This window comes from Leptodactylus fuscus, chromosome 1 (genome assembly GCF_031893055.1).
Source record: "Leptodactylus fuscus isolate aLepFus1 chromosome 1, aLepFus1.hap2, whole genome shotgun sequence".
Taxonomy (NCBI): Eukaryota; Metazoa; Chordata; class Amphibia; order Anura; family Leptodactylidae; genus Leptodactylus; species Leptodactylus fuscus.
The window spans coordinates 196,742,920-196,770,329 of record NC_134265.1 but is presented as its reverse complement, the minus strand read 5'-3'; the positions used below and the strand labels follow the sequence as shown (position 1 = coordinate 196,770,329).

At 39.7% G+C, this 27,410-nt stretch overlaps 1 protein-coding gene across 1 annotated transcript in view; it reads left to right on the top strand.

Moving 5' to 3' along the window:
- Positions 1 to 1,147: 1,147 nt before the first annotated feature.
- The window catches only part of LOC142213284 (guanine nucleotide-binding protein subunit alpha-15-like), a 53,998-nt gene continuing 27,735 nt past the window's right edge, over positions 1,148 to 27,410 (top strand). Inside the window, exon 1 of the mRNA XM_075281601.1 lies at positions 1,148 to 1,368. Coding sequence (XP_075137702.1) covers positions 1,224 to 1,368 — 145 coding nt within the window. The 5' untranslated portion in view covers positions 1,148 to 1,223. The remainder of the gene's footprint in view (positions 1,369 to 27,410) is intronic.

Below are 27,410 nucleotides of genomic sequence, written 5' to 3'. Positions count from 1 at the left end.
CAGTGCTGCTCACTCACTGTATTCTTTATAACTACAATTGTTGGTACTAAAGCTGTATCCCTTTCAAGTATCTGAGATATCACTGGAACACCTGTAACCATTACTATGAAGAATTCATTCTCGGGAGGGGACAGAGGGACAAAAGCTTGTACGGTGGATGCCAATTTACACCACTGGCTGCCACACAACAATAATAACCACTTAGCCGCCAGGTATGTATTTTTCAAAATCTACTGACTTCAATGGGGATCAAAGGAACCAAGATGTACAGGACAAATGAAAGTGAGTGTGACTGATCAGACTACATGTCTTGTTTGTTTTATAGAGAAGCACAGATCTGTAGAGAAGTTGTCGACAGAAACCAGTCCACTACTACTACTACAAGCTACTTTGGGACAAGTACATAAAATGACAATATCTATATTTATATTTGTAAAGGACAACTGTAAGAAAAGTTAAGGAATCAAATGAGAAATGACTGTCATCATTCCTAGGTCAGACTTGTTTTGTGTATTGTAATATTGTGTATTGTTATCAGTCTCACTAGTGCTGGAGAAGTAAACCCCCAAGTCATCTCCCTGCTTCTTCTTTTTCACTCTATTTGTAATAATATCTTCAGCAGTTCAGCAGGGAGGAAGGCAGGTATGTGCTCATAACCTGTTTGGCTGGCTTATATGAAGGGGAATACATAGCACAGGTGCGGTCGAGAACTGTCAGCTCGAAAAACTTGTTATCCATTCAGCACTTGAGGCTGGCTGCAGTCTGAGAAACACTTCAAGTATCTCTCATGTAGGCGGCCATCTGGTCAGGAGGACAGGTATAAGTGGATTACTGGATAAACAGTAACTATACCTTTTCTGAACTATGCAAGCATCTTTTTATACTTCTGTCCATGAGCTTTTCTGAGCAAATATCATCTCTGGATTCATCTCCGGAGCACCTAAATCAACTAGGAGTCCTAGAAATTGGTTATTCTAAACAGAGGATTTATTGACATTTCCATTTGCAGAAAGAAGATATGTAAGCCATATAATACAGGCTTTGGATGGACCCCAAATATGCCACATAATGCTCACTCATCCCGGCTGATCAAAGGAAACTAAAAGGAGACTTAGAGATTTCAGATAAATTACTTTTGGCTAGAGAAATGAACTTGTGATATTACCTGCTTCTTGAACCGGACTTCTGGGATAGAACATTTCGAAGTATTACTTACCACTGATATGCCTTGGTGGTGTGGTTGGTGCTTCTGCCCTCCTTGCTTGTCTGAGGATGATAAAATGGCATTGGCTGTAAACAGAGAGATCGAAAGAATGCTTAATATACAGAAAAGGACAGACAGAAAGGAGCTGAAAGTCTTGCTTTTGGGTAAGTGTTAACTGTGATGGTTGGGCTTTTTGCTTCAAGATATGTAGAGATTAATTCAGCATATATGCTGAACAGACCACTACGAATATAGTATGGTGTTGTTCTGTGTTATCTGAAATCCAAGGATAAATGTTATACTCTATGGCTTTATTCACAGAACTGTTATGGATAATTTTCGCCTGTGTTTATCATCACAGAGTTGGCATTCCATGTGCCATCTGTGTTTTTTTCACAGACCCCTCACTGGAAGAGTCAGAACATGTTTCCATTCTGTTAAACAGTAGACCATTCTCTACTTTACAGGGATCAAGGACAGCATTCAGATGTGAACTCTGGTCCTGTGAATAGAGCTAAAATAAGATAAGATAATCCTTTAATAGTCCCACCATGGGGACTAAATGTAGTACAGCTTCACTCAAAATGGCTACAAATGTTCAACTATGCAAGCTAACCGTGCAGAAGTTCTAGAGTATCATTTTCGTAGTGGCATGAGAAGTGGCCACTTGATCCTACTTAATTTCTCTAGAGGAACATTGCCTAAAGCTAATCTTATATTGGTCATACTGGGTAATTCTCCAGGTTGATACTACTGTAAATAGTCAGTTCAGATTCAACTTCAAGGCAATTGGTCAGATACTTACTAGTTCCACACTGTATATAACTTTGCTGTACAAAGATTACCTTAAACTTATTTAGTGCCATCATACTTCATATTTCTTTACAGACATTGTCAACACTGTCAGATATAGTTCTCACAATCTAAATTCCTTATCAGTATGTCTTTCTAGTGCAGGAGGAAACCAGAGTACCTGGAGGAAACTCACGCAAACACAGGGAGATCATACAAACTCCTTACACGTTCTCCTTGGCTGGATTCAAACCTTATCAGTTCTCAGGGTCTCAGGTCTCAGGTTAAATCAAAGAAAGAGCGATGGATTTATGAGTATAAACTTATGACCCTGCTTCAAACACTGGAGAAGGGGTTAAATCTGTCACATGGTTTTATGGCATCTTACAGAAATCACTGACCTGAGACCCTGAGAACTGATAAGAACCTGGAATTGTTTACATTGTTCTTACATTGTTTCTACCAATTACTAACAACCCTCTACCCCCCTTCCTCCTGGAAGTCTATCCCTATGTGTCCTTTTGTATATAAATATGCATCCTTCAGAAATGGTTTTAAATTTACTTTAGAAAGGAGCCGAGAGTTCCGAAACATTGTAATCTGTCATCATTATGAGTTAGCCATTAAAAAAAGTATCAACTACTGAAGACTATCAAGTTTTTTTTTTTTTTTTTTAATATTTCCTACCCACTGGCTAACACGGTACGAGAACAAACATTTTCCTTATACTAGATTTGATATAAAAATAAATAATCAAAAATAATCATAAACACATTAGACATCTTCACCTACGAAAATGCCCAAGCCATGAAGATATTCAATTCATGTAGTGAATCAGAATAAAAAAATCAGAATATTGAATATTCACCATATTGCCTCCCCTAAAACTTGAGTAAAAAGTGATCAAAACATTGGACATTTGGTAAAATGGTATAAATGAAAATATTGCTGTGAACGAAAAAGATGCCTGACTAATGACTAGAGCCATTTTTATGGGACAGACTGACATAACTGGTTCTTATTAGTGATATGTGGGTGTGTTCTTCATTAAAAAAATACACAAACAGCATATGATTTATGATACCAAAATTGTGGAAAATACCCTTTAACTTCCTTACCTCACCCCTCTTATTACCAACAAGGAAGAAGATGATTCAGTGAATAGCAAGGCAGAGTCTAAAGCTTACACATGAAATAAGATGAGTAAGGATATTATATGTGAGATATAGGAGAGATGAAATCGACACCACAAAAACAATTGTAAATATCTGACCATATGTTATAGGCCTAAATATCAGGCATACCTCCCAACCATCCCGGATTCGGGGACATTAAACTGGGGACAGATGAAGAAGGCAGATAAAGCATGACATTAAACTGGGGGCAAGTCGGAAAGGGACATTAAACTGGGGGGCAACTGAAGGCGGACACTAAACTGTAAGGGTAGCTGGAGGAGGACATATTTGCCTCTAGTTGTCCCCAATTTAATGTCACCCTCCAGTTAACTCCATGGTTTAATGTCTCCCTCTAGTTGCCCCCAGTTTAATCTTTAATAACTTAAAGTACATCTGACTCCGCAAAAAAAGCATAAAGTGAGTCTAAAAAATATATTTTTTTGCACAGTTTTGGATTTTTTTTTTTTTTTAAGTGGTAAAAATGTAAAGTAATCTACCGTATTTTTCGGACTATAAGACGCACTTTTTTCCCCCCAAATTTCGGAGGAAAATGAGGGTGCGTCCGAATGTGGGGGGAGGAGCGGATTTACTGCATGTCCGCGCTACTGCCACCGCTGGTTTTCTGCAGCGGCAGGAGCGTGACAATACTGCAGGCCTCGACAGCTAAAACACTCCCCGGCATCCGCCGGTCTATTACAGCAGATGCCAGGGACTGTCTTAGCTGCCGGGGCCTGCAGATTGCCATGCTCCTGCCGCTGAAGAAAACCAGCGGTGGCAGTAGCGCGGCCATGCTGCAAACCTGCTCCTCCTCCGCAGGTCCCGGCAGTTTAAAGTTAGCCCCGGGCCGGTCCCCACCGGCCCCATACCTTTAGTGATGCAGGCCGGCTCCTGCACGGCGAGGCCGCAGGAGCCGACCTGTTCTGATGACAGCCGGGAGCCTAATGAAGGCTCCCAGGCCTGTCATAGATATATATTACTATCGCGGCTGGTCTATGACACTCCGCGATAGTAATGTATAGAATCTCCCATAGACGGCAATACACTTGTATTGCCGTCTATGGGACTTGCAATCAAATGATTGCAGGTTCAAGCCCCCTAGGCGGGGGATAATAAAATAGTAAAAAAAACAAAAACAAAAAACACTTAAAAAAAATATAATAATAAATAAAATAAATGTTCACCTCCTTTCCCTAGAATACATATAAAAGTATAACATTACTGTGAAACATATACATTAGGTATCCCTGTGTCTGAAAATGCCTGGTCTATTAATATTTTTCCTGTACGGTGAACGTCAAAATCAAAAGTGCTAAACCGCCAGGTTTTTCTCACCGTTTTGCCTCTGATTTAAATAAAAGGTGATCTAAGCAATAAACATTTCCCAAAATGGTATATCTAAAAAGTACACCTGGCCCCACAAAAAAAACGCCCTATACATCCCCGTACAGCTGCAGGGTCACCTGTCAATGTGGCCTTGCAGCTGTTCCAAAACTACAACTCCCATACATTAAATATTTTACCATTTTTTGCCTGAAATTTTTTTTCGCTATTTTTCTCCTCTAAAACCTGGGTGCGTCTTATAGTCCAGTACGTCTTATAGTCCATATAAATTTTGTATCTCCGGAGTAGTACAGACCCATAGAATACAAATGACATGTCATTTTGGCTGCACAATGAACACCATAAATGAGGCCTGAAAGAAAGTTGCACAAATGCAATTTTTCTCCAGTTCCTCCCCATTCTGATTTTTTTTTTACAGCTTTCCAGTAAATTGTACAGAATACCATACCATAATGAGGAACAATTTGGCAAGCAAACATTAAGCGCTCACATGGCTCTGTGAATGAAAAGATAAAAAGCTATGGGGTATGGAAGGCAGGGAGTTAAAAACGAAAATCGAAAATAGAAAAAATGCCTGCAATGAAAATACTTTTGTAGTTTTTTCTGTAGTTTTCTTCTCCACAGTTTTTTTCTGGAGGAGACTAAATGGAATCTCATTCACTTGTCTGGTACTGTTTTTTTTTTTTTTTTTTTGCTGCGTTTCCACAGCAACCAAAAACACAGCGTTTCCTAAGGCATAAGGCTACATTTAGATGAATGAGGTGCAAAATGGCTGCAAATTTTTTTTTATTTTCTATGGCCATCTTGCACCCAAGGGGCACCCGTTTTAACTTATTCCCCATACATATGAGTATATGGATGGATCCTTGAAAACGGCCAAAAATAGATATTTTGATGGTTGCCATTCTCTGACATTGAATTTAACGTAATGCTGCTGTGTGACGTGTGCTGCCATGTGACGTCCTTTTTTTAACCCCTTCCCGCCGACGGCATTTTTTGATTTTTGTTTTTCATTTTTGACTCCCCTCCACTTCCAAACCATATAACTTTTTTATTTCTCCACTCCCAGAGCCATATGAGGTCTTAATATTTGCAGGACAAATTTTTCTTCATGATGCCGCCATTAATTATTCTGAATAATGTACTGGGAAGCTGGAAAAAAATTCAGAATGGGGTGGAAGAAAGAGTGCATTTGTGCGATTTTCTTACGGGATTCGTTTTTATGGCGTTCATTGTGCAACCAAAATGACGTCACCTATATTCTATGTTTCGGTACGATTCTGTGGATACCTAATTGATATGGTTTTATTTACAGTTTAACCCCTTAACAAAAATCCAAAACTGTGCCAATTTTTTTTTTTCTTCTAAAAGTCGTCATATTCTGACACTCTTAACTTTTTTATACGTATACAGGGATGCATAGGGCATCATTTTTTTGTGGAGCCGGGTGTACTTTTCATTTATACCATTTTGGGGAATTGTTATTGCTTTGATCACTTTTTATTCAAATTTTTATCAGAGGCAAAACAGTGAAAAAATGGCACTTTTGACTTTTTTTTCCCACTACGGCATTTACTGTACGGGAAAAATATTTTTATAATTTTGTAGAGTGGGCGTTTTCGGACAGAGGGATACCCAACATATAGGTATTTCACAGTATTTAACTACTTTTATATGTGTTCTAGGGAAAGGGGGGTGATTTGAATTTTTATTATTTATTATAATTTTTTATATTTTTTTCTACTTTTAATTTTTTTTTTTTTATACATTTATTAGACCCCCTAGGGGTTCAAAACCCCTAGGGGGTCTGATCAGTAATGCAATGCATTACAAAATACCTGGGCTGTGAATACCAGTGAATGACAGACCGGGGAGCCTTCACAAGGCTCCTCGCTGTCATGGCAACGCAATCCCGGACCCGGACCTGGAGGTAAACACCTGACATCTACCGTACTAGTACGGCGGATGTCGGGAAGGGGTTAATCATTGTGTAGACAGTGAACAGTTTGGCCAATATAAGCAATTCCAACTTTTGCAGACTTTTAAGGGTCAGTGTACACAGAGTTTTTTGGCAGTGATTTTGACGCTGAATCCGCCTCAAAATCAGCCTCCAAAAAAACCCTCCCAATAGAACTCTATTGGGAGGCTTTTTTTTGGAGGCTGATTTTGAAGCAGATTCAGCATCAAAATCAGCGCCAAAAAACTGTGTGCACTGACCCTAAGGATTTTCTTTGTGGGCTGCTATCAGTGGTGATAGTTTTTTGCCTTCATTGGTTGCCAGTGGATACAGCAATGAATGCAGAAACTTTACATGGTCTGGTACTTGTCAGAAACCCAATTTCTTTGCGGCCAGGTAATCTGGAAGGGACAGTACATGCATTCGAAGATAATCTGGCCGCAAAGAAATAATAGCTAGGTTTCTAAGAAATAAAAGACCTGCATTATTGGTCATATTCATCAGCATCTGATCGAGACAAAAGATCATTTGAGAACAATCTGCAGTTTCTCCATAGAACAGGTTTTTACTGCTCCAGAGTCCAATAATGGTGGTTATACTACTTCATCCAACACTTGGCATTGTGCTTGACAATGGCGGACCCGTCACCAGGCTAAAGGTTTCACAATTTTAGATGGGTTTATTATTAGGTGAAATGGCATTAATAGGAATGATCAGTCTCGATCTATTCCCAGTGTTAGGCCTCATGCATATGAGCATACATTTTATGTGGGCCCATATACCCCAAATTTTGCAGAGGTGTGTCTGGCCCGAATTATAGAGCCATATATTATATAGTGATTTTTTTCAGTAGTCGGAGTTGCTGTTTTGTAAATACACTCACAGTTCATCATGAAATATCTAGGAGAGTAGAAATGTCACAAACTGACTTGTGGCAATGGTGGAATCCTATTACAGTACCACATAGGAATTTGCTGAGCTTTACAACAAGTCATTCTTTCACAAATATTTGTACGGCTAATGTCCCATGGTGCGGAAAAGCAACTTTTTTTGGAAAAGGTTTTACTGCTTTTTTTTGAGCCAAAGCCAGGAGTGGAAAAGTGTAAGTGCGTCTTTTGTCTCCCATTCCTTTTCTAGCCACTCTTGACTTTAGCTCAAAAAATTGTAGCAAAATATGCAACTACAAAGCGTTTTTTTTTTGCAGTGTAGGGTCTTAGCCTTAAGATGACTGCTTGGCTCAGTTCTGGATCATTTATACCTATGACTGACGAAACCAACAGAATTCATTGATTAAAAACTGCGTCCCAATACTTTTCTCCATATATTATATATCAGTTTGATTTATGTTGCTGGTATCTAAATGTAAATTCTTTGGGTTTTGATGCCTCATTTCTTTACACATGGAAGCTTATGCACTTTTTTTTTTTTTTTATTTCCTGTATTTTCAGTTTATATTATATAACACCAGGCACATTAATGCAGTGACTCACAATGCTGCAGTTATTATTTTCGAGATTACTAATCCTTATATCACGTCTTTATTCATCAGGCTTCGCATTACACGTACTATAAACATTTTGGTATCCTAGATTAGTCTGACAGTCTCATATCAGTGACAATCCCTAATATTTCCATTCACCTTCCATTAAGCAGATATGCTGGATGAAGTTTCTTGTTGATCACATTGCATTGCATCATTTTAGCCCACATTCAGATGAACGTCGTGCAAAAAGTTTCACATTCATTTTGCACCCAAAGGGCACCCATTTTTATGGACTCCTTATACTTTTCAATAAAACATCACCTATTTTTTGACAATCTGTTAAGTATCAGTCATGTAAATAGCTCCCATTCACATCCGGAGAATTGAAGGCAGCTGTACGACAGCTGTTAAAAAAAACTGGACATCACAGTCATGTGTAATCCACATTGGGTCCCCTGCATGATGGAGGTGAGCCTATATATCCTAACCATCAAAGCATGCTGCGATACTTCTGCCTAACACTAAGTTTGTTCTGGTTTGGGTGTAATTTTTGTGACTTTTTGCAGCATTTGTTACATGGTGTGTAGATTGAGATTTTTTCTTGCACATATTGGTCTGAACATTATGGGGTTATAGTTACACCTTACCACGCACTGAACATATTGTTAGTGATACGGGTGAGTGGTGGAGGTTCCTTTCCCACGTGTTTTTCTTTACACCAGGGCCAAGGGTGGGTTATTGTTGGTAGACAACATAACCATAAGTAGGGAACAATCCCTTATTTGTTACTCATTTGTTGTAAATCCCCTGATGAGTATTAGTGAATAGGTTCAAAAAGTGATTTATTACTTCCCTTGTAAAGGCAGGAATTCTGGATCCAGGATTTTAAGGGCTGTAACAGGGTAATTGAGTTCTGTACCTCTGCTGTTGTGTCCCATGTATCTCATGTATCACCAAATATATGGTAAGACGGCTCTTTTTTTTGGATTCAGCATATTTAGCAAAAGTTATATTTTATATGTTTGATTTCTTTTGCTTAATGTACAAGAGGAAGAGGACCGTTCAGCACCAAGAGTATGACCTGCTATGCCCACCTCTTCCTTCCCCTCAGCCAGTCCAATCAGAATAGGGACTGGAAGGAGATTAGTCCTATCACCAACATCCTGGGTCAAGAGCCTCCAGGCTTAAACTGCACATATGACAAACCCCCCTTCCCATTCTTAATATAATAGATTTAAATGAAGACACGTAAACCAACTATGGGTAATTTGGGGCGTCAACGAGAACTTTAGTACATAACTTAATCACATGTTTAGAATCTTGTTTGCAACTCAAATAGACTTAACATGTTACTTGATGCCATTGCCACGCCATGTACCAAATATTCTGCAAGGTGACGTGTGTTCTCCACTCCATGGAAAGGAAATAAGGTCCTGCCATATGCCACAGGAGCTCGGTGTAACCCTACACTGAGGTCCAACCCTCACCCAATGGCAGGAAGAGGGTCTTTTCGATGGCACAATCTTAAGGTATTTTATTGAGATATTCAGTTTAATTAAAAATCTATCAATTTGGAATATTCGGGTAGAAACTGATTTGTTGCAAACCGATTCAACCATCTCTAATAGTAACACGTCGCTCTTCTCTATGCATTGGTTGCTTCTGGTATTTTGGTTCAGCACCATTTATGTGAATGATCTGTATTTGCAGTATAATATATATAAAGATGGCCCAAATAACAGGATGTAGCAATTAAAAACATTTTCTAATATATATCCGGTTTAAATGTGGAGCAGTTTACCTGATTTATTTTCAGGTCTTTGACCACAGCTGATGCTTTGTTTACAAGCTAACTATCCCTCCCTGTGAGAAGTTCAGCCAGCAAATTAAAAAAAAAGCACAGCAGAGTGTCACCTCCTTGTTACTTGAAGCCGCTTATGCTGACCTCTGTTGGAGTGATTATTTTCACCTGGTCAGATATGCAAAGTAGAGCGGCTTCATGGAAGAAGAAGTTAGACACAAAACCGATCCTGTAGCAGGAAGTATTTTTCACACAGAGGAAAGCAGAGAAGGGAGAGATACACAGAGAATGAGAGCAGGAAGATGAATCATGGGAAATGTAGTTTGTCCATAGATTCATTGCATGTAAATAACAATGATACAAGGAACAGCAAGTAACAAGGGAACAGTGAGGATTTAGCACTGCTTTGGATTCATTTGCAGTTAATTTTTGGAAGCTGGATAACCAATTCAAGGACAGTTGCTGCCTTGAAATATTTCCATAGAAAAAATGACCAAGTTTGTTCAAATGAATAAGGGGGCGTTCACACTACCGTCGGTGTCCGACATGTAGTGTCCGCTCCTAGTGTCCGCTCAAAATCTGTCACGGACATTAGGAGCGGACACTAGATGTGTCCGTGACACCTGTCATTCACTTGAATGGGCATCGGGTGCGTTCTTTTGCACTCCGTGCCCGTCCTTTCCTGTCCGCAAGAGAAGATGTCCGACTTCTCAAGCGGACAGAAAAACCCTGCATGCAGTTTTCTGTATAAATAAATGTGATTAAACACATGAGCACCCCACGTGCGCTTACAATCAGAATGTTTTGTACAGTGTAATACAATTACATTTTACAAATGACTTTTACAGTTAACCTCACCCTAGAGTGCAGATGTACAAGGAAGTGCTTCTGCGGATGACTCAGTGTTAAGTGACGGTTTAGGAATAGTAATTCTTAGGGTGCATTCACATATAACAGTTGCATCAGTATAAATTTGTTTTGTCAGATGGTTCAAAAATGTCATAATTAGAGATGAGTGAGTACTATTCGAAACTCCAGTTTCGAATAGCACGCACCCATAGGAATGAATGGACGTAGCTGGCACGCAGGGAGTTAAGCGGCCGGCTGGCCGGCGTGCGGCCGCTTCCATTCATTCCTATGGTTGCGTGCTATTTGAAACGGCCGTTTCGAATAGTACTCGCTCATCTCTAGTCATGATGCTTTTTTCTAATATTTGAGGCTAGTTTTCTACTGCAAAACCGTCAAGTGTCATATTTTTTTGCCATCAGTTTTTTACCAAAATGACCCCTTCACTTAAAACCAGAATTTTACTAGGACCACGACAAGTAAAAATAGTTTTTACAGAAACTATATGAAGACAGAAGTACAACTTTAGGCAATCACTTTCATGTTCTTAACTTTTTCATTTTAGTTTAGCAGGTTTCCACAATTCTTTGGACTGTTTCAGATTGAATGGACTCTGTTCACAATTTTTTTTTTTTTTTTTAAGAGGGACAAGTGAAGTGAGTTTTTACTTCAATAAGAAAAAAACATCTTATGTTTCTTTTTGTATTTTAAACCTTTATTACCACCTTAGTAATGGAAAGTTGTCTGGTGACTTTGTCCATTATTAAAGTTGGTCTTAGTGTTAAACAGTAAAAATACCACCACTCACCCACATTATTAACCACTAACATTGTTGCTGGGAAGAGTCAGCTAACTGAAATTTTCAGACAATGTAATGTAATGGTCAGGCACAAGGCTGGTTACAGGCTGGTATTATCAGGCTGTAAAGGACCAAATACTGTGTTCCTTCTCATCCTATTAATGCTCGGCTGAAAGTGCTTATTGTATCTGGCTGGCTTTTTAATATTTTTTTAAATATGATTTGGGGTCCCCCTTTCTCCATTTTAAGAAAGATACCACCAACAGCCACAGCCCAGCATTTCCAGGATGGGAAGGCTCGTAGTTTTTGGTCACTCCTTGGGTGATAAAACCAGCCTGAGGCTGCTCCAATGCTTGACGATCACATCAGGTGGTCGGGTACAGGCTGCTACCCAGCTGTTCCCAACACTAGCAGGGTAATAAGGGTGGTAACACGAACCAGTGTAATAATGGATGGTTAGTAGTAGTCTTTTTACTTGCTAAGCCTCACCTCAGTGACAACTGTCTATTGCTAAAGAGGGAATAAAGTTTTAAAAAACACATACACAACAAAATTTATTTTAAATAATTCTAATAATTATTTTAAAATCTTTCCCACATCTCTCGTTGACCATTTTATTTTTTTTAAAAAAAAAATGGTGATCATTGATGGAGTCCAACAAATCTGAGCTGATTCAAATGAACCTAGGAGATTGCAAAGCAAAAAAACAACAAAACACATTAAGGCTAAAGCCTCAAGGGATAGGTCCACTGTGGGATGTCTGAAATATCCTGCAGCAGATTCAACCAAAGCAAAAAAATAAACTAGCAAAATCAGCCGGTTTGTGCTAGGGATTTCATGGGCAGTTCGCACTGCAGTTTTTTTTCTTAAGTGCGGATGTGATATATTTAAATCCCATTCAATGCAATTTTTATTTTAGACTGAGAGACATGGGGCAAGTTTGCTTTGTTTTAGCCGCAAAGCAATTTTTTGCGGCTAACCCACTGTGACCCCATGAGGGCATGGCATGAGGTCAAATGGATAGCAGCAAAGGATAATGGAGCACCGGGACAGGTTTTTTTTTTTTTTTTTTTTTTGTTACACCTCTCCCGGCCTCTTCCGTGGTTTGTCCAATTCCTGGAAACCCCTTTAATAATAAAAATTAGAGCACTTCTCTGGCACATAGCTTGTGCGGGGACTCTTTCAGCAACCAAGCGTCACTGCCCTAAGAGGAGCCTGCACGTGATGAATGACAACAAGCAACTCCTTTATAGGGCAGGGATTCTTGGTTGCTAAAAGAGCTGCACTATGAAGGGGTCGCTCAAGGTCATTCACTGCAAGGAGTCTAGGACTATATACAGTTAGTCCTCAGGTTACGATGTTTTGTGGTTACGACTAGAGATGAGCTAAAAAGTAAAGCTCCCTCGTAACAGAAAACTGCCAGCATTCCCGACTAGCAAGGACGAGCCTGCGGCAAATCAACGCTGGTTCTGCAGCAGGCTCGTCCTTGCTCATTGGAAGAGAGCTGGCAGCTTGCTGTTACAAGGGAGCTTACTTTTTCTCATAAGAATGAATTGACCAGTGTTGATTGGCCAGTGTACAGCATTCGGCCAATCAACACTGGTTCTGCCAGAGGCTCGTCTGTGAGGAGGCGAAGTCTAAGATCGGACCACAGCAGTCTCCATTGTGGTCCGATCTTAGACTCCGCCTCCTGGCCAGCATTGATTGGCCAAATGCTGTACACTGGCCAATCAACGCTGGACAATGCATTCCTATGAGAAAAAGTAAGCTCCCGCATAAATGCAAGCTGCCAGCTCTCCCTGTACAGTACGTGATTTAGTGTGCAGCAGCTCAGAACCGAGGAAGACTGTACTGTACTGTACATGGTACAGTCTTCCTCGGTTTCGAGCCGCTGCACACTAAATCACATTGATCCGTTCCTACGCAGCGTCGTATGGTTACGGCGAAATTACGTCGAAATTCGGTTTACGAGGCCATGTAAGAACAGTACAATGTCGTAATTAAGCAGACAATTACCTGCTTTACTTATGTATATAGCAGCACAGGGGCAGGGGCATAGTTAAAGACTCGTGTAGCGTGGTGCAGTGCAGCAGGATTTTGCAATCTTAGGCCAACAGTAGAAAAGTCACGGCACTCACTTCATTAGATGCAGTGATAAAGTTTTATCATTGCAAGATAACAAATTTGCGTAATTGTCCACCAATGTTTAATAACATTATCCACAAAAAATTATGCCGAGTCAGGTGGCGACTTTTCGGTTGCCAGAGTAACCTTTCTCAAGCCCACTCTGTTATGTGTAGGAGATATAGATCACGGTGGAGCCATGTACAATAGGTTGCATGCACCCTGTCTTCAGGAGTAACATGAGATCTGGACCATGCTGAAGGGCGCTGAAGCACCGGTGAAAGGGGAGTATGATTTTTTTTTTTCACCACCCTGGCCGATTTAAAAAATACTACTTTTGCCTGGACAACCCCCTTTAAGTATTCCTATGTGTGTACAAGTCCACACAGTCCAAAAATAGCATTATCTAGCCTATATTGTGAACACCATAAAAAAAGCAAAATTAATGTATTTTTCTCACCAGAAATAAAGAGTCCTGATAGAGCTCTGTTAACAAAACAGAATTATAGGTGTTAACATACATATGGCAACCCCAAGAAGATTGATTATTTTCATAAAGTTATTATTATTATTATTATTATTATTAATAGCACACCATTCATTCCATGGTGCTGTACATTGAGGGTTTACATACAGTACACAAAATATACAAAACAAATATAATACTAACAGTAACCAACAGTGGCATTGAGGGCCCTGCCCAGAAGGGCTTACAGTCTATGAGGGAAGAGGGATAGAGAGTAGATGAGGTTAGAGGCTGTTCAAATTATGGTGTGGTGGCAGTAGTGTTATTGGAGGTTGTAGGCCTTTATTTAGTAAAAGCAGCAAAACCAACAGAAATATGGTATCGCCATAATTGTGAAGACCTGGTGGACAAAGTTGGTGTCATTTTTAAAGCAGAGTAAATGTCATTTTTTTTCACTTGGACCCCTCAGAAATGTTAATAAAATCTAATCAAAAGTGAGTATACATTTTAAGTTTCCAAAATCCAGTTTCAGGAATATTTATTGGACTTTTCAGGATTTACGGACATTTTGTGTACACTTTTTGTCTGTAATTCATGGATCACCCCTTATCATTTGCCTTAATGCTCAAAAGGACAAGAAGAGTCTTCATCAGTTCCTAAATGGCTTACACAGTCTATGCTAACCATTAACACATAAATACAGGAGGGTTGTGCTGGGCTCCATAGCTAACTCCATTAAATAGGCACTTACAGGCCACCTACCATGAAACCATCAGCTACCCAAATTGGTATAGCTGCAAAAAGATGAAAGTAACATTGATGAGTACAGTGTTGGCCAAAAGTATTGGCACCCCTGCAATTCTGTCAGATAATACTCATTTTCTTCCAGAAAATGATTGCAAGCACAAATTCTTTGGTATTATTATTTTCATTTAATTTGTCTTCAATGGAAAACCACAAAAAGAATTGTCAAAAATAGGATATAATTCCACAGCGACTTTTTTTTTTCATTCTCTTTTGTGTTTTTTCATTGCAAGCAAAATAAATGAAGATAATAATACCAAAGAGTTTGTGCTTGCAATCATTTTCTGGAAGAAAACGCGTATTATCTGACAGAATTGCAGGGGTGCCAATACTTTTGGCCAACACTGTATGTATGGGGATGAACAGTTAGAATAAAACTTACTGGGGCAGCTTTACTAATGTAAATGAACCATCATTCTATAATTAGTTTTAGACACTTTTCTGAGAGTTTCGCGGCCTTGTTTAACAAGTAGGTGGGGATGACACCGCACCCAACCAGCATGACACTGCATCCGATCAGCTGTTTTTAGCATGGGGCCAAGAGCAGACAGTTAGGGGCCATTCACACGGAGGAAAATGATGTGAAATTTGATGTGGAATTTCAGCGCTGAAAAAAGCCTTCCATTGAGAAAGGAACCCATTGAAGTCAATGGGAGGCTTTTTTTTTCAGCGCTGAAATTCCACGCCAAATTTCTCACCATTTTCATCCATGTGAATGGCCCCCTAGACAAACTATCAGACAAGTGAGTTATGAAGTCAGGCTCAGCTCTCACTGAAATGAACAAGAGTTAGGCTAAGGCCCAACATGGTGTCCAGCAGCAAAAAAGCGCTGCGGGAAAAACCATGGTGGCAACACATTGCAGTTCTTCTCACAGTGCTTTAGGTTTCCTCTGTGGACTCTCTGTTTCAATTATGCTTAAGTGGAAACTGCCAGAGTTTCCGTAGGTATAATTGACATGCTGCGATTTCGCGTGGTCGCAGCACAGTTTTTGCCACAAAGTGAGCATGGGATTTGCTACAATCCCATCCACTTTGCCGTTACTGTAAAATGCCGCGATTTTTCCCATGGTGTTTCTGCTGCGGACAAATTGTGGCACTTACGCCATGTGGGGCCCCTACCTTAAGCTGTAATAGTGATGCTCAGCCACTGAATAGTATATTAAGCCTTCTGCATCTGGTTCCATATACACTGCTACAAACAGTAGACCAGTGCAGAGTAAACCTGATGACTAGGAATATCAATACAGTATTGTGAGTGGATGAGACAGTGTTATATTATGTAATCCAGAAATATGTAGCCACAATAGTATTGCATAATAATGTTTTAATTTTCGTTCGTTGAGGACAACCCTTTGCTATGGGATAAACATGAAAGACATCATTTGCACATCCACATCTCAGGGAATCATGTAGTAAATGGGCAGGCACAACTATGTCAATGGGAAGGTGCTACTTGTGGGGTCTAAAAACTAGAGTACAGAACAAAGCTAAAAGAAGGCAACATGTAGAGGGAAATTAAAGCGCATGCACAGAAATGAGTATATTAAACTTGTTCATACTTTACTGTATACTAGAAGCAACACATTAACAAAATGAAATGTAAAACCAAATAAGCAGCCTTGGCACCCTGATGGGGGTGTCATTTCCACTATCACCAGCTTTCCCATCATCACCCCCTTTTTTCTTCATGTGCTCAGTTGTCCTCTCTTGCTTTTATCTACTTTCATTCATCTTTTGGTTTTCTACTATCTCATGAAATGGTGGATTTTGTGTCAGTATTGCCTTGCAATTGTAATAACATTGTAATGGTGTATTATATGGATACATTTTCCCATGCACCATGTACTGTGCCTACCTACTTGTAACATAGTTATGAAACTTTAAGAAAAATCTTTCTGTACGAAAGAAAAACAGCAAAAACAACAAACAGCAATGTGAAGACCATCCCATTCAGTTTATCCAGTTTATCTCTAGGGGTCACTGATATACTGATTATCTTACTGCTATAGATTATAGGAAGCCCTTATGAACCAAATAGACACCAACATCAAAACAAACCAAAAAGCTTAAAGCAAAAGCAAACATACATATTATAAACTATGGAGGACACTGTCCCTATGAAGGCTAAGGTCACATGTAGCGAGCCACAGTCAAAAATTATGTGAAAAAGACAGAAGTGGAAACGTGACATGTTTTTTCCCGCAATGTTTTTCATAGAAACTTTGCAGAGTTTTCCTCTGGACTTTCTGACCCTATTATACTGTAGGGAAACAGTTTTTTTTTTTAAAACAAGTTAACTGAAAGTCTAAGATTGACTATAATAACACCAGAATATAATAAAATAATAAGTGTTTAATAAATGAAAAGAGATAATACTTAGCTGTGGTTACAGATGATGCAATAGCTCACTGGATGGGGAGCCCCATTATATATCATGCACTGATATATACCCATCATGCAATGACTTCCAGAGGTGCTGGACATCTTTCTGTCTCATGATTCCAACCGAGATTACCAAACAATAGCCCCTTATAGTTTTTATAGTACTTTTAAGGGAGAAGGAGGGACAGTGTGGTCAAGCTTATGGCTGAGTAGTCAACTTATAACATGACCATTTATGGTACAGGAATTTGAAGAAATGTTTAGGTACTGATCAGTACAGAAAATTATACAGAAATACAGAAGAGTACATCTGTAAAAATAGATTGATCACTCCTATAGGTGTGCAACAAGAAATACATATATATACACATATACTGTCAGGGTCTGGGATTGCTAGGTGGGGTGGCATAAACACAAAAGTCCAGATTCTTTAGTCCAAAACAAAGGTAGAGTTTTATTTTCACTCAAAAAGGTAGTATTACAGCAAAAGGAAACAATACAAGAATAAATCCCTGCCCGGCTAGGCTCTAACTAAACATAGAACAGGTTACCTCACCTAGAATAACAGAAATCCAAAAGCCAGTAGAATCATTCAGGACACAGCTCCAAACATATGACCTCTCTGTTGGCTTTCCAGCCAAGCTCTGCCCCCAGTCTGCTGCTGGAGCAACTTCTTAAGCTCTTTTAATGAGCAGTCTCTCTGCAGCTGAGTCGCTGCCGGAACATTCCCAAAGTGTGGACTGGAGGGGGGTGGAATGACAGGTCCCACTACCAAACCTACCTGCCGTTCCTAAAAATCCAGCCCAGTAACCGGAACTTTGAAATAACCCTCAGCAGACAATAGTTATCTGCTGAGAAACGTTCTTTCTGGAGTTTTCTCATCTCACCCACCTTAGTAGTCTGGGTGAGATGTACACCCCCTCCATTACCTGACCAGCCATCGGCTTACAATATATATATGATTTTGTGGAAAAAAAACCCCTCCTATTACATATACGTATATAGAAAATGCCAGCGTTTCCATAGGTATAATTGATATGTTGCAATTTACAAAAATGCAACAGTTTCGGCTGCAGATTTTTTAAAATTCAATTTGTGGATGGGATTAGGCAGAATCCCATCAACTTTTCAGTTAATGTAAAACACAGCGTTTTTTTTCTGCTGCATTTCCGCCAAGGCCAAAATGCTGCGTTGTCTCAAGCTGAGACTCGTCCTAGAGGGGTATACTTAAACTTTTCAATTTATGATCTATCCTTAGGATAAGTCATCAATTGAAGATCCTTTAGCGTTTAACACCTGGGACTCCCATGGATAAGCTGTTTGAAGCAGGAATAGCTTTTCCCGAGCTGCAGCTTCTTCATACAACTGATCAGACAGGAGCCTGGGTGTCAGGCCCTTTGGCAATCAGTTATTAACGCCCGTAAAATCCCTTTAAGTCCAAAATTACATGATATTGGCATGCTTTTGGAAATCACAGCATGTCATTTATGTTTATGGAATTGCAGACGGTTTCCCCATATATATATATATATATATATATATATATATATATATATATGTATATATATATATATATATATATATATATATATATAAATGAAACAGAAATTCTGCAGAGGAAACCTCCGCAAACTTTCTGTCTAAAGCGCTGTGGGAAGAACCGCAATTTGTTACCGCTGCAGTTTTACCTGCAGCTTTTTTTTTTGTTGCGGAAGGCCACGTGGGGCCTTAGCCTAAGGGCTAGTTCACACAGAGGGGGCGGATTATGGTGCGTAATCCACATCATAATCAGCCCCCTCACAATGACCGCCAGGCTTCTTTTTATCTGTGAGCGGCAACATGCAAAAAGAAGCGAGCTGCCCTTTCTTCAGGCAGCAACCTCTGGAGTCAGCCCATTCATTTGAGCCTACTCTGGAGGGGGAAGCCGCGACTGTTAAAATCCGCGACAGTCGTGGCAGGCAGATTTTAGCCCAAGAGTGACGCGGCTCCCCGCTTCACTCTCGGTGCCAAAATCCGCCTTTATGCTCCCTGTGTGAACTTACCCTCAGGTTCCCAGGCTGGGACCTGCATCTTTCACAGATATATGGCATAACTTGTGGACATGTCAAAATATTTATCTAGGGAAAGAAGAGTTACCGAACAAGTTATGGGTACACGTGACTGCCTTCTAAATTCCATTTGAAAAAACTCTGCATGTGTCACTGCTTCAGGTGAGCCCTAATGGCGGTGGGCTTTCCCCTAACATGAGCCAGGCAGGGCTTCTCAGAATTTTTTAGAGCTTGTCCATTCACTAGAGATATTAGTTACAATGCAAAGAGACAAAACTATTGTAAGTTCCATATACTGTTTGTTAGTGAGTAAGTGCAGTCTCCTTTTAAATGACAAATGTATGTCTAAGGGTGCCTTCACACGGAGTATGCGCAGCGCCGCACCTCCCATGAGGCGGCCTGAAGCGAGCGCTTCAGGCGGTGCTATGCCAGGGCCTCAGGAAGGGCGGCATTTTTGGTTACCTAAGCCAGTCCAGGACAAGCTGTCCTGGACTGGCTTAGCACCGAGCGGTGGTTTGGGGAGGTCACTGGAGCAGCGCTGCTCCAGCAGCCTCCTCTCACGCTCAGGCAGAGAGCAGGTCTTCTCCGTGCCTGCTCTCTGCCGGCGACCGGCGCTAAGCCCTGGCCCCTGTACTTCACCACGCCTCCGCCGCTCCGCCACGCCCCCTCCTCCCGGCAGGGGGGGGTGGCTTTCTGTAGTTCGCCTCGGGCGGTGAAAGGGGCAGGTTCGCCCCTGAGTATACGCTCACTGATTATGAACGTGTAACGCGCGTATCACATTGAAAGCAATAGGGAAAAAAGCAGCCCATTCATTTCTACGGGGAGCGCACGTATGCCGGCTCCCATAGAAAGCAATGGGATCTGTTTTAACGCCGCTGATTCGGAACGAGTTACACATTCAGAATCAGTGAGCGTATACTCCGTGTGAAGGCACCCTAAAAATACAAGAAATATCCACAGTCAGCACAGCATGCAGGAGCGAGTATTACAGATACGAGAGAAAACAGTTACCAAACTCATTTAGTCTGTTAAGCAGTGCTTGTGCCCCACATCTCAGCAACACAAACACCTAGGGTCACAGAGTGATTAGTTATACATTATGTAAGTCAGAGTATTTCTGAGAGTGATGGCAGAGCAAAAGTTGGGATGGGTGCTTCTGCTTTTTGGCTGTCCTTTCCCTAGAGAAAATGTAAAGATGTAGCAGAGTTAACCTGAACTTCTACAACTGGTTAAACTGCTGCAATATAGTATCAAAGAATACCACAAAAAAAAAAAAAAAAAAAAAAAATCTGAAAAGTCATTGGAAAAACATTTTTCAATGACTTTTCATTGTTTTTGTTGTCTTCTGTTTAATTAATTAAAAAGTTTGTGGTAACACCTAGCAATATGCAGCAAATGAACAGCACTCCAAAAATAAATCAAAAAGGTGAGGATTTATTCCATAGCATCGTTTCGGTCCCAGAAGTGCAGGACCTTTCTCAAGCAGTAGCATAGTGCAATGTGCAGACTTTTATAGTGAAATACATGCCACTCATTGTAGTCAATAACAATCAAATACATCATTAGTAAAAAGATTACATTACACAATGATCAAAACATGCACCAAACATATAAAGTGCAAAAGTGTCAAATGTGCAAGATTTGGAATCAAGTGATATATTGCATATATAATCAATATTCTAAAAGCATATAAAATTGAGCTGTGCTATAATAAAAACACAAGTGTAGCTTATGCAGTGATTAATGAACCGCTTGTAAGAAATAAAATCACATTTGTTGCATATAAGTGAAATAAAGGATTAAAGACTCACCCCCTATAGTTAAAAACGCTATATATATATATATATATATATATATATATATATATATATATATATATATATATAGTATAAAGAAATAAATATTTGCCACATTGTGGACACAATCATAACATGACAGCAACATTAAATTAGGATATATGTAAAGCAGTAACGCCATGCACAATGTGAACAGCGTCACCACCAACACAATTGCCATATATGCTTCAACCAGACCAAAGTGAAGACCAAATCTGTAACTCCACCAAGGGAACAGGAGAGGGTCTCCTAAAATCCGTCTCAACCACCGCATAGAATGACCTACGCAGTGTTTAAAGGCAAAACAATAAATGGCCTTTGGGTAGTAAGTAAGAAAGGGAGAAAAAAAAAATATTATTAAATAATCATAAAGATGCCAATGAGATATAACATAACCCATAATGAAAAGAGATGTATTTATGGAAGAAAGAAAATAAAAAATGGAAAAAAAAAATTGGGGAAAAAAAATCTTTTTTTAAAAAAAAAAAGGAAATTTTTTTTTTATGATGAAATAATCCGACTAAATGCATACTATCCAAAATCAACATAAAAGATATAATAATGGCCATCATTAACAGAAGAAAAACACTTTAATAAAATAAAACATACAAACATATGATGTAATGTGTAGCGTGATCTGGCACGTATACACGTGTCAGCAGATTGCGCGCTCAAAAAGATCCCATTCATTTCAATGGGAGTTACGAGCATATACACCGCGTTATTTTACACCCGTGATTTTGCGGCCGCAAAAATCACGGGCGCAAAACATCACGGCGTATACGCTCCTAACTCCCATTGAAATGAATGGGAGCATTTTAAGCGCGTCATCTGCCGACACGTGTATACATGCCAGATCACGCTCAACGTTATATCGTGTGACTGCACCTAACACTATTTATGATGGGCAGTAGTGCTTCCACAAACATACCCATTTGATAGTATAGAGCTGCTGTACTGTTTATTACAGGCAATATTCAGGCATGGTGTATAGTATTGACCTTATAGCCTGATAGTATATGTGGATGACAGGGAGCTCATATTGAATTTGAAAATAAATGGTCACCCCGCGCTCAACTCTTGGGCTTACCCTTACAGTTATAGGGGATAGCATTATCCGTTTATTAAGAGTTGACTATGTCAGTGAGCGGGGTAACTTTTGCTCAATACCCTTGTTATCCTAATATGTAATCCTAATGTGTAATTTTATGTGTGAGTTTTTTCTGATTATCATTAATAAAAGCTAAGTTTTAGTCCTCACCTCGTATATGTTGTATATAAAGATACCACATCAAAGGATGCCAATATAACTTTCTCAGATTGGGGTATGACACTATTAGATAATTTATCAAGAAAATCAGCTGTATCTCTAATATATGAGGGACCGCTAATCGCAAAGTTCCTCAAACATCTATCAAGAAATAATGCAATATTTGATAAGATAGAACTTGTACCAGCCACAATTGGTCTCCCCGGCGGGGTATTCAAATTCTTATGAATCTTTAGCAATGTATATAATACAGGTGTAGTAGGTTGTTCTATTATCAAGAATTTATACAATTCCTCATCAATGACTGCATTACGAAAAGCTTCTCCCAATAGACTTTCAATGCATCTGGCAAGCTCAAATTTAGGATCTTATGAGATACGTTTATATATACAGCTGGATCAGCCAGTTTTGAACGGATTTCTGATACATAATAAGCCGTGTCCATGACGACGACAGCACCTAGCAATAGCTAATGCAGGGGTAGGGAACCTTTGGCTCTCCAGCTGCTGTGAAACTACAACTCCCATCATGCTCCATTCACTTCCATGGGAGTTCCAACAACAGCAGAGCAAGTATGCATGCTGGGAGTTGTAGTTTTGCAACAGCTGGAGAGCCGTACGTTCCCTATCCCTGAGCTAATGGGTAGAGTAGAATGTATAATCATAGGCAAAGATGTTGGCACCCCTGAAAGTTTTCCAGAAAATGAGGTATTTCTTCCACAAAATTATTGCAGTTACACGTGTTTTGTTAAACATGTTTATTTCCATTGTGTGTATTGGAACAACACAAAAAAACAGAGAACAAAAGGCAAATTGGACATAATTTCACAAAAAACTCCAAAAATAGTCTGAGACAACATTGTTGACATCTTCTCAAATTGTTGGTAAATAACTTTGTTACAAGCATGTGACGCTCGTTCAACCTCACCTGTGGCAAGTAACAGGTGTGGACAATATAAAAATCACAAACAATAAATGCAACAGCCCAAATCCATAGTAAAAAGGTAACAAAAGGTTAAGTACAAATCCACTCACTTGATCGCGTTGCTGGTATAACGTGGGTTAATGGATGCAATGCGATCGGTGCTCGGAGATCTCTCCCAGCAGAGACAGGAACAAATGAATGAAAAGTAGCAAGGTCCAGCACGAACGATCAGTCATCCATGTATCATAAAACGTAGCTTTTATTTTACATATAAAAACTTCATGTGCGGCAGTAGGGGTTACAAGAGCCTACATGTTTCGGGGGTTGCCCCCTTTCTCATGGCATATGGATGCGTGGTAAGCTGCAGTCTTTTAAACTGATTACAGTGACAATTACAAACACATAGTCAACATCATAAAGAATAACTTATATATTTTACATCAAGACAACATCTTGGAGAACATCCTAAGTGGAGGATGCAATTTTATTGCCAGGAGGGGGATGTCCCTAGGCAATCTTGTGTCCCCCAGTTATTTCAGAAACAGAACACCAACTGTAAACACCTTCCTCACAAACTCTGATACCACAGGTTGTTATTGTTGTGGACAGAACAGGTGCAATATCTGCAAATTCATCCAAAAAACTAAGAATTTTTCTAATACGGATGGGAATAAAATCTTCAAGATTAAAACTTTCATTAATACTGGTCACATCGTATACATCATTTCTTGCGAGGCATGTCAAATCTATTATGTAGGCTGTAGCACCAGAAAACTAAAAGTACGCTTTATCATAGCAGCAATCTGGACATCTTGCATTGCTCGGGAGCATCCAAACACTTCCGAGAAATACATGGAGGGAATACCACTTATTTCAGAGCATACGGCATTGAAAGGGTCAGTAAACCTATTAGGGGGGAAATTGGCAGAAGAAACTTTTACGCAGAGAAGCGTATTGGATTGTTATGCTTAAAACCAGATTTCCATGCGGCATGAATTTTCGCAATGATATAGCTTTTATATACTGAAATGATCCCTACACAGATACATATGTATACAATTATTATTATTATTATTTATTTTATTTTAGTTTTTTTTTTTCTCTCCATCTCATTAATTTTATTGTTTCATTTCTATGCATGACATATAAACAATTCCTCCACATTTACCCTTTTATACTTATGTTTAGGTTTTTTTGTTTTGTTTTTTTGTTTTTTTTTTTGTGTTTTTGTTTTTTTGTTTTAATTTTTTTTTCTTTTCTTTTCTATTATCATTATTTTTTTCTGATATGCTACACTTCAATGCACCATTCTAAAATGATTACTCCATATTATGTCGTCTTTTTCCTCTGTCTCTCCAGCACCACACTTGATGCTTAATTAATCAGTTTCTGTTTCTGTGCAGACGGGGGGGGGGCTTTGTTTTTACTTGTGTCTCTTAGGGTGAGTTCACACTGAGTATACGCCAGCTTATTCTGAACGTAAAACACGTTCAGAATCAGCGGCGTATAAAGCAGTTCCCATTCATTTCTATTGGAGCCGGCATACGAGCGCTCCTCATAGAAATAAATGGGCTGCTTTTTTCACTATGAGCAGAGCTAGCCATACACGCGGGCACTTTCCATTCACTTCAATGGGAGCGCTCGTAGTGAAAAAAGCAGCCCATTCATTTCTATGGGGAGTGTTCGTATGCCGGCTCCCATAGAAACGAATGGGAACTGCTTTATACGCCGCTGATTCTGAACGTGTTTTACGTTCAGAATAAGCTGGCGCATACTCAGTGTGAACTCACCCTTTTATTGTTTAAAAGACTGCAGCTTACCACGCATCCATATGCCATGAGAAAGGGGGCAACCCCGAAACATGTAGGCGCTTGTCACCCTTACTGCTGCACATGAAGTTTTTATATGTAAAATAAAAGTTTTATGATACATGGATGGCTGATTGTTCATGCTGGAACTTGCTACTTTTCATTCAATATAAAAATCACACCTGACACCAGATAAAAAGGAGAGAAATTAAATCTTAGTGTGTGCCACACTAAGCATGGAGACCAGAAAGAGGACAAGAGAACTGTTTAAGACTTGTGAACCAAAATTGTGGAAAAATATCAACAATCTCAAGATTCAATGCACTTATAGAGGGTGAACGCTGTAGGCCGGGTTCAGACGGAGTTTTTTGAACCGGAGGCCGCCTCAGAATCCGGTCCATAAAACGACTAGCCGCGACTGGATGCCGGTGCAGTGTATACAGTGCACCGGCATCCACTTGTGGAATTCCACCCCGGATTAGGCCCAAATGAATGAGCCTAGTCGGGAGGGAGTGTCGCGATGCGGGTGTCTGTGGCCGAATCAGCCGCTGAATCTGCCTGAAGAAAGGGCATGTTGCTTCTTTTTTCCTCAAGTGGGAAAAAAACACTTGAGGAAAAAGGAAATGACCGGCACCCATTGAAGTGAATGGGAAGCGGCTTTTTGAGCAGGATTTTGACATGGATTCCGCATCAAAATCCTGACCAAAAAACTCCCGTGTGAATTTACCCTTAGGTTGATGTATTGTGTCATGTGAATGAACTGCAGTAAAGGGATCACAAGTCTTAATAAATCAATTACAATATAATTTCTCCAGGGCTTAAAGACATTGAGAAGGTACAAGGAGGTAACAAAGGAAATGGAGTAATGTTAATGCTATTCTGGGAAAAAATCTGCAGGATCTCCCGTATAGTGTCAACAGGGTATAATGTATAGTGGTGCATATTTTCACAAATACTCCTGCAGATGGTAAAGTCTTTATGGCACAAAGTGCTAGGCATGTTAAAGGGAGTCTGTCAGCAGGAAAATCATTGCTAAACTAATGATAGTACCATGTAGGGCGGCTTCTACACAGTCCAAAGATGTCTCTCTTATTCTGCATTGCAGCTCCATTTTTCTGAAAATCAGGATTTTATTCTTTTGTAATTTAGCTGAAAAAGGCTTTATGGGATTTGTCCTCTCCTGCCAGGGCTTCTGCTGTAGATAACTGCCCCTAACTGCAGACATTGTTGGAAATATCACTCAAGCAATTGGGTGAGAAGCTGGGAGCAGCTAGGGCTGGTTATCGAGTGCAGAGACTGAAGCCCTAGCATGAGAAAACACGCACATAAAGGCCTTTTCTGCTAATTTGCATAAGAATAAAATGCTTAATCTTAATCACACACCAAGATCTGGATCCATCTGAGGTGCAATTACTTGAATGTAACAAGCTTACAAGCATTTAACAAAGGACTATCTATTGTAGCTGTAACAGAAGGTAGGGCTTAGTGTTCAAAGCCACTCTGGATGTTCTTGATTCTTTATACTGCACCCTACAGGTTTAACAGCTGTAGGGCAGGAATTCATGTCACAAGGCTCACATACCTAATGAGGACCTTTCTTCATTAGGTATGTGACATGTCCTCATGAATGTGCGGTGTTATATACCACTAGAAAGCACACTGTCAGCTTTCCCAGTATGTACTCCGGTGGAGGAGATATCGGCAACATCCCGTACAATAATATTGAAACATTATTTAACCTGCACGGTGAAAGTCGGAAAAATAGATGGAAAAAAACACCTGAAGTAATGATTTTTCACCATCTCACCTTACAAAATATGCTATAAAAAAGTTCAAAAAGCCATATGTACTCCAGGACAGTACTGATAAAAAGTACGTCATCCCGCAAAAATTAAGACCTCAACCAACTCTGTCAACTGAATAATAAAAATGTTACGCACCTCATAAGATGTCGATGTTAAAATAATTGATTTATGTCCCCAAATGGGTTTTTATTCTGAAAAATTAGTAACACATAAAAAACGAATATAAATTAGGTGTTGCTGTAATTGTACCGACCCACAGAATAAAGGTAACATGTTGATAAGGTAAAATGTAATGCAATTTTTTTTTAATTCACCAAAAAAGAGTAGTTTGCACAATGTAAAAACAAACACCCCAAAAATCGCCAAATCAATATAACAAAACTGACATGCGGCAAGAAGGGAATGTATAAGCCTATAGAGACCTGGTGAGTTCAATTCTGTTCTGTAGGTATTGCGCCCATGGATTAGTGGTTGCTGGGGCTGCTTGTCCTCCCCCAACCTCTCTCCTTCTTTCTTTGCTCCTCCAGCTCTATTTCTCCCCTTTTT